Source organism: Anas acuta, chromosome 1 (genome assembly GCF_963932015.1).
Source record: "Anas acuta chromosome 1, bAnaAcu1.1, whole genome shotgun sequence".
Lineage (NCBI taxonomy): Eukaryota > Metazoa > Chordata > Aves > Anseriformes > Anatidae > Anas > Anas acuta.
The window spans coordinates 109,322,193-109,337,516 of record NC_088979.1 but is presented as its reverse complement, the minus strand read 5'-3'; the positions used below and the strand labels follow the sequence as shown (position 1 = coordinate 109,337,516).

Below are 15,324 nucleotides of genomic sequence, written 5' to 3'. Positions count from 1 at the left end.
AGTGTATGTACATGCAAACATAGCAGAAAGTAACAAGCTGTAAGAGCTTTGGCATCTATCATCGGAGATTACTACACCCATTCATAGATGCACTCACACTGAACATGGCTGGGGGCTACCCTCTTAGGTGGGAGAGATAGGATCTTGACGGAAGGTTCTTCCTCTGTCTTAAAAAGGAGCTGGTGTTAGCATTATGCTACCTAGGCATAGATATTTAAGCTGAACGAGGCTTATTGTTCCCCATGTCAAACCACGCGTTACTTCAGTTGTGTTGTATACTCCCAATAATTGCACCCTTTGGGCTGCCTCCTCTCTCGCTTTCTGTATCTACGTGATAGGAGAGACTCATAAAGGCAGTTTAATTGAGGAAGGACTGTCGCAAGAGGGGAAGGGGCAGAGAGCAACAACAGATGTCAAAGCTTACTGGCAATCTGCCTTGTCAGTCTGGCCAGGAGGAGTGGTGTAGTGGAATAGCACTTTACAAGAGAAGGAGGAAGCAAATCTATGATGCCACTGTGAAGAAGCCTTCAGGTAAAGGCAACTGCTTCTCTAGCCACCTGCAAGTTAGAAGGAAGAGCACCTTGAGGCAAAACAAAGGGGAAAGGAAGAGGAGAGCAATGAAAGGGCTTCAGCTGTTTGTTTTCAGTGCAGGTGAGTACTAATTTGGTTATGTCCTCAAGGGTTAGGTAGAAGGAAACAGCACCACAAAGTCTGAGCAGCGTTGGGGACTTGGCTTTGTTTAGTAAAAGTTTCTGCATGTTTATGATTAGGCGGGTCTATTTACTTTCTCTATGCTGAATGTCCAGACTTGCAGGCATCTCTTAAAGCTGCAAGATAATTTCAGGAACACGAAAAGAATGCTGTTCTTCAGGAGGCTGGAAAACATGTTTTTGAAATGAATTTTAATTGCTTCTGTCAAACACAGCATTTCTTTCTGAAGAAGGCACTTCCTCAACCAGAATTGGAAAAGGCCTTGGGTATTAATTTTTTGTATGTAAATCTGCATGTAATATATGCCTCCATAAGTTTAAATCCTACTGTTTATATATACTCTGATGTGACTTGTGATCTCTCTATATTATACATCTCAAGGGGATTCACAACGACCCCTACCTACGCATATAAATCAGCCAGACTTGCCCTTTCTCATCCTGCCTTGCAGAACCTGCACTCTAAGTTCCACTGCTTTTGACCTGTTGCCTTCTCATACAAATGCTTATACGCCATCCTGCAGACTTTAAAAAAACCTACTCACTTGGAAATCAAAAATCCTGAAAACTGTGCTTCAACAAATAAACCCACAAGAAAAGAAATTCATGAGGTTTAACGTAATTAGAAAAGGTGGCTGTGTTCCGTATATAACAAACATGACTTGAGTAATAATTTGGCAATCAATATGTAAATTGCATGACACCATTGGTATTCATTCTCCTTTTTAATTATTCTCACCTTTCATACGATCTAAACTACAGATGGTAAACTTTTTGGTGCAAAAATATGTATGGTGTGTGAGGCTCTTTTTGCCTGTTTGGGCAGGATTCAAACAAAAATTCACTGTTAAAATACTGGCCTGTGAAGAATTTTTGGACAAGGTATAGTAGATTCTTGCAGTGGACCAGAGCAGAGAAACTACACAGCACTTTGCAGTGTGGTGTTGGGATACTTGAACTACCTATGTCAAGCTCTCAGTGCAGGTTGACTTCTGCTGAACTTCTCACTGCAATTGTGTGAATAACTGATACTGTGTCCTTCTTGCTGGATGAAAAATCCCAAATGGTCATTTTGAATCAAACAAAATACTTAATTTTACTGCAAATTTCACATTGAAGAGGTTTCTACTCTCCCACTTTGGAGTTAAATTCCAGCTATATTTCTCTGTAAAAATTAAAAATCGGAGCATCTCCTCTTGAAAGTGAAACATTTCAGTTTTTCCTAAGTTCCTCACTAGTCTAATCAATCAAGGCAACTCAGTGAAAATAAGTTTGTTTGGTTAGAATCTCTTTTTTTTTTCCTTTAATTGTTTTCAGCTCTACTAGTTGCCCTTCGGTCTGTTTTTATACTCTGTATTAATATTTATTCAACAACGAATGTGAAAGTAAACACGTTGCTTTGATTGTCTTCTTCCTTTGCACTAATACTGATGCTTTAAGTTGAGCAGAGGGAAATAACCATTTTAAAGAATTGAGAAGTTTTATAAACATACTAATAAATAACAGTAAAAAGTAATTCATCTTAAATCTAGATGATGCCATCCAACAGTATATTGGTTATTGGTCCCCTCTCCTTTCCTGAAGTTCTTTCAGAATTGAATATCCTGTTCCTTCCACTGTATTTTGAATAGATTCTGTTTTAGCTCGGGAAAAAAAAAATCAAACTTTGATAAATAAACCACAATTTTTAGATATGCTAACTATAACTAGATGGCTGTTGGTGACTTTGTGAAGGAGTAAAATGTGGTGAGAAGGGGGATGGAGAGAAATCAGTGCGAGTAAATGGCACTCCAGAATGAAACCATGAAGCTTCCCTGAGAGCCAAAAGGAGTTGTAACAACGGCAACATGGGAGTAGGAAAGAGATGTAATGGATGAAAAATGGGAGAGCATCAGAAGATGTCAGGCATGAGGATGACAGCAACACACAAATAAGTCATCTTGCTTGTTATCAGCTGCTTCTCCAGTACGTCAATGTTCCTCGACTCTGCACTGAAGATGTTTGGGGATAAAAAGAAACAAAACCAACCAAATCTAATTTATTGTAGGATTTTGGTCATCCAACTTGACAAAGGCAAAGCACTTCTGACTGAAGCCTTAGGGCTGGGCAGTTTCTTTTCTGCCTCAGGGCTGAGTTAATGACCTGCCAGTGAACCCTGGCCTACTGGAGTCGGTTTGTGACAAAAGGATCAGGAAATGGGTTTTGCTCCATCTCATAGGACAGGCTATGATACTTTCCACCCAAACGCAGGAGAACATCTCTGTCCAGTCACAACAGGCGACAAGATGGCTTTTATAGGTGTCTCTCATGCAGAGAGAATCACTAGAAATGGCAAGAAAAAGCCCTGGGGCTATGGAAGCACGGCCCTTGTACTGGCTGCTCCAGAGTAGATGAGAACCTGGGAGTGGCTGCAATAAAGGAACACTGGAAATACTTTGCCCTGCTGGTTCTCCTCTATAGCTGTCAACAGCTATAGATGAATCAGTCCCTGAGAGGGCAGAAACTACGTCTGCCATGTCACAGAGGAAGAAATTAAAATGAACATTTAATAATTAACTGTGTGAACCCACACAACAACTCGATTAGAGAGCTGAGAACACACAAAGGTGGCAACTTCAGCTAGAGGCATCCTGGACGAGTGGCCAGATCTTTTCTTACCAGGGCACCACAGAACCTGGCTGCTGTGGTAATTCCCACCCACCCGCCTCGGGAGAGGGAAGGTGCAGCAGTTCTGACAGGATAGGCCACTTCTAAGAGGGCCCTTGAAGGGCCATTTGCCATGGGGAACAGACTGGATACAGGTAGCTGTTACAGAAGCTCTTGCCCTTCTGAGGGGGAGCAGGTCCCAGAGCCAACTGCCCTATGTTGCTCTAGAACAGTGATAACAAAATCTTTGGGGTGCTTACACTGTTATTTTTTAAGGGAACTATGGTTCACTGCTGCTGTAGTCAAGGATCTGTAGTGCTCAGTTTGCTGATGGCTTGCTGCTGTTGACCGAAGGCATGTCTGTGATCACTTTTTGTAAAAAAGCATGTATTTACAATCCATGGGCAACTCAAAGTGGAATCCAGACGTCCTTTGTTCTTTCCTTCACACACGTTTCTGCATGGATCTAATCTGGACAGAGACATGGCTGAGTGAACCCAAGTCTTGCTGGTGACTTTTCAGTCACATCCTCTCTGGGGAACACTGACCCCGCCTGGTTCTTCCAGAAGCAAACCATCACCACCACAGCGTGCCCCTCTTTAAGGGTGCATGCATCTCTGCCCTCCTCCACCTTCCTCTCTGCTGGACCTTGCTCCTCCTTGTCATGGGAGTGCCTCTGAGCAGTGTTCCCTTTCCCTCCCCCCTCCCTAACTAGTTGCAGGCTTAGAGTTTTCAGATGATTCATTTTAATGCCCGACCAAAACAAAACAAAACAAAAAACAAAAACCACTACAAACTGTGAGGACAAAGCAGGTGTTTTTAAACATAGGTTCCCACAGACATAAAGGTAATCTAGGCCAGGACAGAGGAAAACCTCCGGCAAAGTTCTGAGAATAGCTAAGAGCTGACACTACCTAATGCTCAGGTATGATGAATTAAGCATCAAGGCAAAAGGAATACAGCATACAAGAAACGCCTAGACTGCACCCTGCATGCTTCACCAGGGCCCAGAGGGATTTCTTTTCTATGCAACTCTGCTATTCCTGTACTCCACAGGCAGGAGTTATGGTTTTTGGAGAAAGGTGGCTATCACCCTACTCATTTTTAAACACAAATAACTAATGTTCCTTTTTTTTTTTTTATTATTTCAAGTTCTCTTTGCTTTCTTGGGTTTTGCTTTGTTTTGTTTCAGGGCATTTCATGAATGTGTTCTGGTTCTCTAGCACAAAATGTCACTTCTCTGTGGACTTGGTTTGGTGGAAGCTATTTGTCAGTTTTCCTGCTCCCTGAAATTTGACAGTATCAATTTGTTAGTTTAGCCTGAATCCTTAAGAGTGCTGATGCACCTGTATTATCGGTTTATCTGTCTCCCTCTGTACATTTAGGACCTGTCAAACCATGTCAGTCATGCTGAAAGTGGGCTCATAAAAAATTACATCTTTACAACTCCGCAGGTAAAGAAGAGGGAAGTGAGAAAAAAAAAAAAAAAAAAAAAAGCAGAGTTTAGCTCTTAACCATCCTGTGAGGCAGCTTCCTATAGTCAATCAGCCTCAGCATATGTTGCCTCCTGCTCAGTGGGCAATGTCATGGGTGTCAGAGGGGAGGTTGTGGGTTACTGTGGCATGTAAGAAAGCCAAATAGACAAAACATGAAAATCAGATGCCATTAATTTTGCTGACTAAAGTATGTATTCTCTTCCTAGTTCTGGTGACTGCTCATACCCTTACTGTGGAAACACCTGCCAAGGAATTACAGGTGGCACGAGGGAGCAACGCTACTCTCCGCTGTCAGTTTAATACTGATGCTTCCGTCTCCGAAGCAGATTTTGTTGTCTGGAAGAAAATCAATACCGCGGTAAATCAAGTTGTATAAAGAAACATATGATAGAGTATCTAATAGGGGGGTGCGAGAAGAGATGGAAACAGGACTGTGGGAATATGTGTTGGAAGAAAAGGATTCCTTCATGACTTTTTAATCTCAGCACTATACAATTAGAAACTCTGAATCTTGATTCAGTTTAATACAAATCTATTGTGCGATATTAGGCAAACCCATACCTTTCTTTTCCCTCTGTCTTGGTCTTGCAACTGTATATGGAGGATACATCACTCTATATACCTTGGGTTTACATCTATTAGCATAGATGAAATGTTCAGATGCTTTAGAAAAAGCTATGTATATTTTTGCATATGTAGTATACACACATATATATCTTTGATATTTTATAAATATTTGTATTGATAATAGTACATGGAGAGATCCTTGATCTCTTACTTTCACAGGGAGTATTTGAAGATAAAAACACCTCTAAAGTTCTTCTCACCTTCTTGGGAATTAGTGAGAGGAGAAGCAGAACTTGGAGCTCTCCTTGCAGTAACTGCTAAGGGTTTATTCACCAAAGATCCTTGCTGGAAGAAAGCAAGGGAGTATATGTAATCATAGGGGGATTTGATTGACATATGGATGTCAGAAAAGTCTCATGGTGTCCTGTCATGGAGAGGAAAGTAAATATGACCCCGCAGAAGAAATCAGTTGTTTCTGACAGATAAGGTAGAAGGGGATTCCAGACAGGAAGCTCAACTCTTTTGAACTCCTAAGGTTCTCTTGGCCTGCGGCAGTTTTAAGGTGCTCTTTTCCAAGTTGTTCTTATCTTAGGAGTAGGCTAATCCATGGATTTAGGCTGTAGACTTGCACAGAATAAACTAATATTGACTAGCTTCCCTCCCTCTCTGACAGGATGATGCTGTCACTAGGTATTTCGATGGACTTGTACAGTATGGAAAGGGCTATGAAACCCGAATACAATTTACTGGTAACGTAGATAGTGGGGACATCAGTATCACCATCAATGAAGTAACCATGGAAGACAATGGGACGTATGTATGCAGTGTTCGTCTACGGAATGACCCTCCTCGGCAGTCTGCAATCACGAGTCTTTATGTCCTCAGTAAGCATAATGGAGGCAAAAACAGATCCATTAGATAATCCACTATCCTTCTCCTAATGTCCGTACTGTTTCTTAGACCACAGATTTTCTAACAGAAAAAAACCTTTCCCAGTAAATCATAATCTTCAATTCTCTTTGGTCTTTTCCTACTACTACAGTAGTGGGTTGGAAGGCTTAAAGCACCTGACTCCCTTAAATACTTGACTGCAAAAAATACAGTTTTTAGAGTTATGTAGTTCACTTTCCTAATAATCCTTGCCTCATTACAGGTCATTCCCCACTCCCCCTGTGGCTTGTCACACTCAAGTTATCAAAGGGTGAATTGCCCAACATTATTAGAGATATCTCAGAAAACATCTTACAACTTCTTCTTGTCTGACAAGTGTCAAGAAGGGACAAAAAAAATTAGGGACAAGAGTTCACTTCAGTTCCTTTGAGAAAGTGGTAGGTGTATGGCCAGCTTCTGATCATCAAGAATTGGAAAAAAAAAAAAAAGTTGCAGGAGACGGGTTGAAACAAAATGCTATATCTGAGTAACAAAGTTTCTGTTTTTTCCTTCTTTCAGTTGCACCATCCAAGCCAGAATGCAAGATTGTGGGCACAGCAGAATACGGCCAAACCATCAATCTAACCTGCATTTCTCATGAGGGCTCCCCAAAACCCACATACAGCTGGGAAAGCTTCAACGTACAGCATGAGCCCCGTGTACTACAAACAACAAAAGGTATGGGAATTTCTAAGTCGCCAAGTCTTTGAGTCCTCTTGTAGTTCAGGACTGGAAAGACTTTGAAATGCAAATAATAATAATAATAATAATAATAATAATAATAATAATAATAATAATAATAATAAAAAAACACACTTCAATTCATTTTCTAGGAAGTTCTCTGACCAGGATTTTAAGAAGTTGTCCTTTTGGCAGCATATACTCCTAAGTAACTTAGCAGGGCAAAAAGGACTGTTACTTGAAATAACAGCAGTCACTTAGATTTTCATTTCAGCTCTTACCTGGCAAGAAAGACGTCTCATTTTGGCACTGAACAGAAATAATTACTTCTCAATTGCTGGACGTAAGGGTGGGATAGTATGAGAAATAACAACCAATTTTCTAACCGTTTTTTATATCTCCTCTCTCTTGACAATGACTTTCTAGTCATTCTTACACATTTTCTAGTGTGAAGGCAAACAAAAGTTTGCTCTGAAAGCTGCTTTCCTTTCAGAGATAACTCCTCACGTAGAGGAACGGGGCATGAGAAACAGTTGCACCATTTCTGCTTTGAGGATAAAAGAGGCTTCCAAGTCTTTAGGACTGTCACACAAGCCCTAATGTTTTATTTGCTTTTGGTTTGTCAGAATCTGGAAAAAAGTATATGAATTTCCATAACAGAACCTTTGGTAGAACTATTCATACAGTAATAAGGGTTTAATAGCCTTTAAAGTGTAGCAGTGTCACAGGACTCAGATTTATTAATTCAAGCCACTTCCTTTCTTCCTGATACATACAATGTCAGAAGGACAGAGTATGTGTCTGAACCTGCCATTCCTGGTTTTAGTTATCGTAGCACTGCTAAGGAGGTAAACTAAATATGATCAGACTATAGGCTATTCAACTCTCACTAGGTGATTCTTGCATAAATTATGCAAAATATGAAACATACACAGAAACACAAACCTTATTCACTTGACTGGCCACTAAGCGGTGCCAATGCATCATGCACAGCCCTGAACACACCGTGATTTGCCGTCTCAAAGCAACAGCTGTCTGCCCATTCGTTCTGTGCTTTCCTGGGGCAGGAGCCTGTTCTGAGCCATTTCCCCACTATTTCTGTTTTCATCAGAGCACTGCTGTCCAGTAAGCATGCCTGCTGTCTCCTGCCCCCCTACTGGCTGGATGCCCTACTGTCACTACGAGCAATATGCTAAGACTTTGTGCTAAGCAAGTTCTAGTGCTACACATTGTCCAGAATTCCCTCAGGAGCCACTCCAAAATTGACAGTATCTGACATGCATTTTCCAAAATCAACTCACCAGTCAATTACTTGTGATTTAATATAAGAGGATTTACAGCCCATTAATAGACTGCAATTCTGAGAGCCATAAACATCACACTGAAAAAAAAAAAAAAAAAAAGTGATGCAAGCTCGGCAGCAAGCTGAGACTAAGAAATGAAGCACGTGGAGTCTGTTATTTCTTGGTTTGCTTGCTCTTTTACTATCTGGCACTAGGCGTCAGCAAAGACTAAACAGAATCCCAGTCCCTCTCATGAGCTGGAAAGAACCAAGGATTACACAGAAAATAACTGGAAAGCCCCTCAAAAGTTTTTGGAGCCTTTAGGTTTTACAGCAGGAATCTGGACCTTTATCAGTAGATCCCAAGGAAAAAACATGGACTCTGCACAAGTGTCAGCTAGAGATGTAACAAGCAAAAACTGACTGCTCTGACAGATGGAGCTAAACTTTAATATATGGTTCTGTGCTCTGTTAGGCTGGATAGAAAATGTCTAGCATCACAGCATTTCCATGCCACTGTATTTCTTCATTTATTTTCACAGCCTGTATGTCTTCTCTCAGACTAAAAAACTGCTAGATAATTTAAATCAGAAATCCTAAGAGCTAGAGGATTGAATAACTTTTTGCCATTTTACAAGTTAATTCATCAGATGACCACTTCTTAAAGACAAACCACTGGTTTGTGCAGTCTTATGTTTGTAGGCAAAGAGGGCTGCTGGCCATTTTCCCACTGAAAAAAAGCTTTCACTAAGCATACATACTTCTTTCCCCTCTACCTACAGTTTTCTTTCTAAAAACAATGTTCAAATGCCACATTCCCTGTGATCAAAACAGCACACTTTGTCCTTCCACAAATCGCACGAAATTCCACTAGCGTGGAAACTCCTGAGCAAGATGGAGCAATCCATCAGCTTTAATAACTTCTCATCGCTCCTACCTTCCTGTGCTAGAATTGAAGGGTTGCTGTTCCCATTTCCTTCCCTGTTGTAATTCTTTTCCTGACTGGGTTTGTGTTTCACAACAGGGGAGCAAATAACTCTGAAGAACATCTCAGCGGATACATCTGGCTTTTACATCTGCACTTCAACAAACATTGTGGGAAAGGAATCTTGCAACATGACGGTCAGCGTTGTGCCACGTAAGAGACTAAGTTGCTTATTGGAATAATAGTGCCAGAGGATATATTCAATCTAAATGTGAAAGCTTTAGCAAAGACAGTGTAAACAAAATTATAAAATTATGCTTTCTTGAGGGGAGATCCTAAAAGGCAGCCCTGAGGAGTGCTAATGACCAGGGTGGGCTAACGGGGCTTATTGACAGAGCTTTAAACTAGTTTTGAAGAGGGAAACAACACTTGGTTCTACACCAATGCATGCAGCATGAGGAGCAAGCAAGAGGCGCCAGAAACCTTGGCCCAGTCCAGAACTACGACATCACTGGCATAAGCAAAACCTCATGGGAAGAGTCCTGTGGCTGGGGTGTTAATGAAGGATGGTTACAGACTCTTCACAAGAGATTGGCAGGGCAGGTGAGGCGGGGTGGTGGTGCTGTATATAATGGTGAGGCTGGGCTGTATGGAGCTTGCAGTTGGCAATGACACAGTTGAAAGCCTTTGAGTAAGGATTAAGGGACAAGCAGATAAAGGGGATGTCATTGTGGGAGCCTACTATAGACCTCCTAGCCAGGATGAGGACACCAATGAATTACTCTGTAAGGATCTAAGAGATACCTCTAGATCAGCCACCCTTGTCCTTATGGGTGACTTCAACTTGCCAAGCATAAACTGGGAATACCACACAGCTGATGCAAACAGGTACCGGAGATTTCTAAAACACATTAGTGATAAATTCTTGATACAGAAACTAAGGCAGCCGACTAGGAAAGGTGTCCTTCTAGGTTCATTGTTTGTAAACAGAGAGGCTGTCATGGGTGGAATGGTGATTGGTGGCTCTCTTGGCCATAGTGACCATGAGGTAGTCAAATTTAAAATCTGTGGTGGTAGGAGGAGAACTGCCACCAAAACTTCAACCCTAGATTTGGGTCAGCATAACTCAAGCTGCCCAGGGAACTTGGTAAAATCCCCTGAAAAACTGCTCTTGAAAGTGCTTTGTCCATCAGTACTGGTCAGTTTTAAAGTACCACCTCTTAAGAGCACAGGTGCAGGCAATTCCAAAATATCAAGCAGGTGGGGCAGAAGGTGGACTTGCCTAAGCCTGGATCTTGTTCTAGAGATTAGGTGGAAAAAGAAAGCATATGGATGCCAGAAGCAAGGTCAGGCAACACAGGAAGACTACAGAAATGCTGTTCGCCATTGTAGGGAGAAAATTTGTGCATCCAAAGCCCAATTATAGTTGCAGCTGGCCAGTGCTGGGGGGACATTTTTTTTTAAATACGTTAAAAGCAAAAGGAGGACCAGAGATAACACTGGTCTGTTACTTGATAAGGATGGTCACCTCACAAACAGGAACACAGACAAAGCAGATATGTTTAATGCCTTCTTCACCTCTGTCTTCACCACTGATGATGGGCCCTGGGACCCCAGAAGCCCTGAGTTGGAGAACCGTGACTGTGGTAATGATAAACTCCCAACCAACCCTGAATCTGTGCAGGATTTGCTGCTGCAACTAGATGCATTTAAATCTATGGGGCCTGATGGGATTAATACCAGGGTACTCAGAGAGCTGGCTGATGTCATTGTGAAACCTCCCTCAACTTTTTTTCAGTGGTCTTGGGAATCTAGCAAGGTCCCAGTCAACTTGAAGCTGGCAAAAGCTGTTCCAATTTTCAAGAAGGTCAAAAAAGAAAAGTCCTGATAATTACAGACCTGTTAGTCTCACTTCAGTACCTTATAAAATTATGGAGAAGAGTGTTCTGGGAGTTACTGAAAAACACCTGAATGACAATGCAGTCATTGGTCACAGCCAGCATGGGTTCATTAGGGGAAAGTCTTGCTTAAGGAACTTAATTTCCTTTTATGACAAGATTACCCACGTAGGTGACTGAGGGAAGCCCACTGATGTAATCTTTTTGGGTTTCAGTAAAGCTTTCCATGCTGTTTCTCACAGCATCCTTCTGGACAAAATACCCAGCATACAGCTAGACAAATACATAATGTGGTGGGTGAACAACTGGCTAATGGGTTGGGCTCAAAGGTTTATAGTAGATGGGGTTACATCAGGTAATAAGTTTAACAAGAGCAAGTGCGGGATCCTGCACCTGGGAAGGGGCAACCCTGGATATACATACAGACCAGGGGATGAGAGGCTGGAGAACAGCCCCATGGTGAGGCATCTGGAGGTTCTGGTTAACGAGTAGAAGCCAGCAGTTTGCCCTGGCAGCCAAAAGGGCCAACCATACCCTGGGGTGCATCAGGCACAGCCTTGCTAGCCAGTCAAGGGAAGGGATTGTCCTGCTCTGCTCTGGTGTGGCCTCACCTCAAGTACTGCATGCAGTTTCAGGCACCACAATATAAGGAGGACATAAAACTACTGGTGTCTAGAAAAGGCTACAAAGATGGTGAAGGGCCTAGAGGACAAGGTGTATGAGGAGCAGCTGAGGCCCCTTGGTTTGCTCAGCCCAGAGCAGAGCAGGCTGAGGGGAGGCCTCATGGTGGCCTGCAGCTCCCTCACGAGGGGAGTGGAGGGGCAGGCGCTGAGCTCTGCTCTCTGGGGGCAGTGACAGGACCCGAGGGCACGGCATGGAGCTGGGACAGGGGAGGGTCAGGCTGGGGGTTAGGGAAAGGTTCTGCACCCAGAGGTGGTTGGGCACTGGGACAGGCTCCCCAGGGCAGTGGTCACAGCCCTAAGCCTGCCAGAGTTCAAGAAGCGTTTGGACAATGCTCTCAGACATAGGGTTTGATTTTTCAGTAGACCCGTCTAGAGAGAGGAGTTGGACTCGGTTATCCTTATCCTTGTGTATCCCTTCCAACTCAGACTATGCAGTGATTCTATTTCTCCTCCTTTATAGCATCCATGAACATTGCCCTTTATGCTGGCATCATTGGAGGAGCTGTTGTTGCAATTGTAGTTATTGGTATTATAGCCTATTGCTGCTGCTGTCGGGGGGACAAGAACACCGACTATGAGATGACGTAAGTACCTTTTGCTAGAAAAGTGAATGGAACATACACTGGTACATATTCTCGCTCTGCTATCAGCCTATGGAGTGGAGAGCAGAGTAGAAATGAAGTCACCAAGGAAAGTATGCACTGCTTTCCTCCTTTCTGTTTCTACACTAGTGACTCCCATCTCTTCTCACAGAATATGCCCTTATCACCAGATGCCTTTCTAGTCTCTGGGGTAGAATTCAAACATTCAAACCTTGGCATGCACAGCCACTTGGTAAACAAAATCATGATTGTCTCTCATTTCCCCTAGTCCCGATAGCTGTTTCTGTCCTTGCTAGCCTAAATCACCATAATGCTCTGTATTCAGAAATATCACTCTGATAGAAACTTTTCCTTTATGAGAGTAAGACTGCTGTAAGAAGAATGGCATGAGAAAAGATACACCAGTCATCATTTCTCTATACATATTTAATGAAAAAAAAAAGTAGCTCACACACCTTTTGCATCATCAGCAAGACAATTTATGGAGTTTGGTTTGTTACACTTCTAGATCAGCTTAGAGCAATCTAAAACCATTTTAATGCAAAATCTCTTCAGTAAAATTTCTGCCTGCCTTTAACTAACATCTCTATTCCTGAATAATGTTTTAGGGAGACAAAAGATGCAGATGAATTCTCCCAGAGGAATCCTACAGAGAATCAGACAGCAAAAGATGATAATGAAGATGAATGAAGAAAGAAGAGGGAGGCCGATGCCATCTTCATTTTTTTCTGAGGCACAGACATCACTGTAGAAAAGCAAGCAAATTCCTCTCTCTTACTGCAAGAAGGTTTTGTTTTAGAATAATTAAGTGAAAGCTAATAATGTCTTTGTCTTCTAGTTCCTGGGAGGGAATATCCTTGTCTCCCTGGAAAGGAGTATTTAAAATACCACGGGTAATAATATATAACCTCATAGCAGAATAACGCATATGAAGAACTGCTTCACCCACTCATGCAAAAATCACCAGTCTCCTTGACTTCCCCCTTTCTGTAAAAGAAGTCGGTTAAGTCAATTTGGATACAGAGTTGCCACTTTATCCCTAGAGCCACAGAAGGCACAGAAGGTCACAAATTGCAAGTTATCAAGAAAGGGTGGTCTTGTTTATGCTGTTATATAAGTTTCACAGCTTGTAGCACTGTCTGGTACAGAAATGATTTTATGTGAGATTGAAGCAAGCTGATTTTTTAAGACATTTTATTAAGTGTGTTCTTTGTATATATTATACACCCACATATGAATAAAAATACGGGGAAAAAACAGATGACCGATCAAAGTCTGTTCAAAGCAACAATATATACTAATGGCATGGATAAGGTAACAGAAATAAGCTGCAGAGTTTCAAAAAAGTTAGATGGATTCAGAACAGACAGATGAAAAGATCTGGAAACAGTCTACGAGCCGGCATACTTTCAGATTTTTGAACTTACGAATTCCAGCTCAGAGAATTCCTAAATATTAATTCTCATCACGTTACCCTTTTCTCCTGGCTGTTGTATTGGTGAGTCAAGTGGTCTGTTGTGCCTGTGGCTTCTTCTGAAAAAAATGTTAGTGTGAGAACATGTATATGGAAAGTCTATTCTTTACAAAGTACATACGAACCCAAATCTCTCTGGCAATGAACAATCTGAAGCACAACTCAGCAAAACATTCTGAGAACTTTTTCCTGGGCTCAGTGTAGATGTATGACTCAACATTTCAAATATGGATTACCAAAGAAACCCAACAAATTTTTCACATGGAAGCTGGAGGTAGGTAAAATAAAAACAAGGTGCATAGCTCAGAAATAGAGGAACAAATAAAAAACAATGATACATATTTTATTCTGTTTTACAATGTGAAAGGGTAGTATGAATAATCTAATTAGCATTGTAACAGGTTTTTACTGTGAAACAAAAACTATTTCTTTTCTAGTTGTTACAGACATTAATCACCACTCTGTTCCCTCACAAACACCTATATCCTATATCCTTGAGCTGACGAACACTCCTGCTGAAGGATAATAGGATGGATTCTCATCAAGCATCTTAACTGGGAAGTCCAGCAAACAGACATGACAGTTATCGATAGTATTTGTAGCCAGGACCTGGCTCTGGCCTCTAGAACATTTTAACACTGTGTTACCTATCCCGTATTTTTCACAGGATATGTTAAGCTTAATTGTCTTGAAATAACATTTGCACATTGATCAATACAGATTAACAAACCTGCATTAAGCTATTTAGAAAAACAAAGTTTCAAAATACAGAATAGATATAAGAAGACATCCCAAAAGAATGAATTCAATCCTCAGTAGGTTCCATAAGAATCAGCAATGAAAAAATGAGAGTTAACCATTACAACCATTAAAGCAGAGCTACTTATGTTCTGCAATGTTAAGCTCAGTTCTTCCCTGACAAACTAAAAGCACATAGAGAGGGCTAAGATATTTCACTGCTTTTCATACTTTTTTTTAAAGACTAGTATCTTGAAAGTTGTGTATTTATCAGAATGCTACTGATTTGTTAAATTCAGTCAGCCAAAAATACACATACTCAAATTCCTAATTTACTCCACAGTTTTCTGTGACTTACATGTCTTTTGAAGTAGGAATATCTCTAAGAGCCTCTAGTATACCCAGAACTTTAAAGAAAATTAAAGCGGCGCTAACATATTTATGGAAATGATTTGGAAAGTGATCAGCATTTAATGAATTTCCAAGAATTAATGTATGCATACTCAACTTTGATACTGACATCCCTCAAAAGTTTGGAGTTAGGCAGAAAAAGAGAGACAATCCACACAGTCTATAGTATATTACCATTTATTTGTGTTCAAATTGCACATGGAAGAATATGAATGTATATGCTTTATCTGTGCATGAAAAAGAAAAAAAAACAAAAACAAAACACAACAAAATACAAGAAT

General features: G+C 41.2%; 1 protein-coding gene across 1 annotated transcript; it reads left to right on the top strand.

The window, feature by feature from the left end:
* Positions 1-395: 395 nt before the first annotated feature.
* Positions 396-13,679, top strand: GPA33 (glycoprotein A33). The gene is made up of 7 exons (XM_068692264.1): positions 396-651; positions 5,059-5,210; positions 6,093-6,303; positions 6,869-7,027; positions 9,337-9,450; positions 12,279-12,402; positions 13,029-13,679. Exons 1-7 carry the CDS (start codon positions 411-413, stop codon positions 13,108-13,110), a joined length of 1,083 nt encoding a protein of 360 aa, XP_068548365.1. The 5' UTR covers positions 396-410; the 3' UTR covers positions 13,111-13,679.
* Positions 13,680-15,324: the final 1,645 nt, after the last annotated feature.

Bases quoted from the DNA above. Each gene is read 5' to 3' on its own strand.
- GPA33 (XM_068692264.1), top strand. From the start codon at position 411: ATGTCAAAGCTTACTGGCAATCTGCCTTGTCAGTCTGGCCAGGAGGAG. The intron at 7,028-9,336 runs GTATGGGAATTT...GTTTCACAACAG, and splicing joins TGTACTACAAACAACAAAAG to GGGAGCAAATAACTCTGAAG. The intron at 9,451-12,278 runs GTAAGAGACTAA...CCTCCTTTATAG, and splicing joins GACGGTCAGCGTTGTGCCAC to CATCCATGAACATTGCCCTT.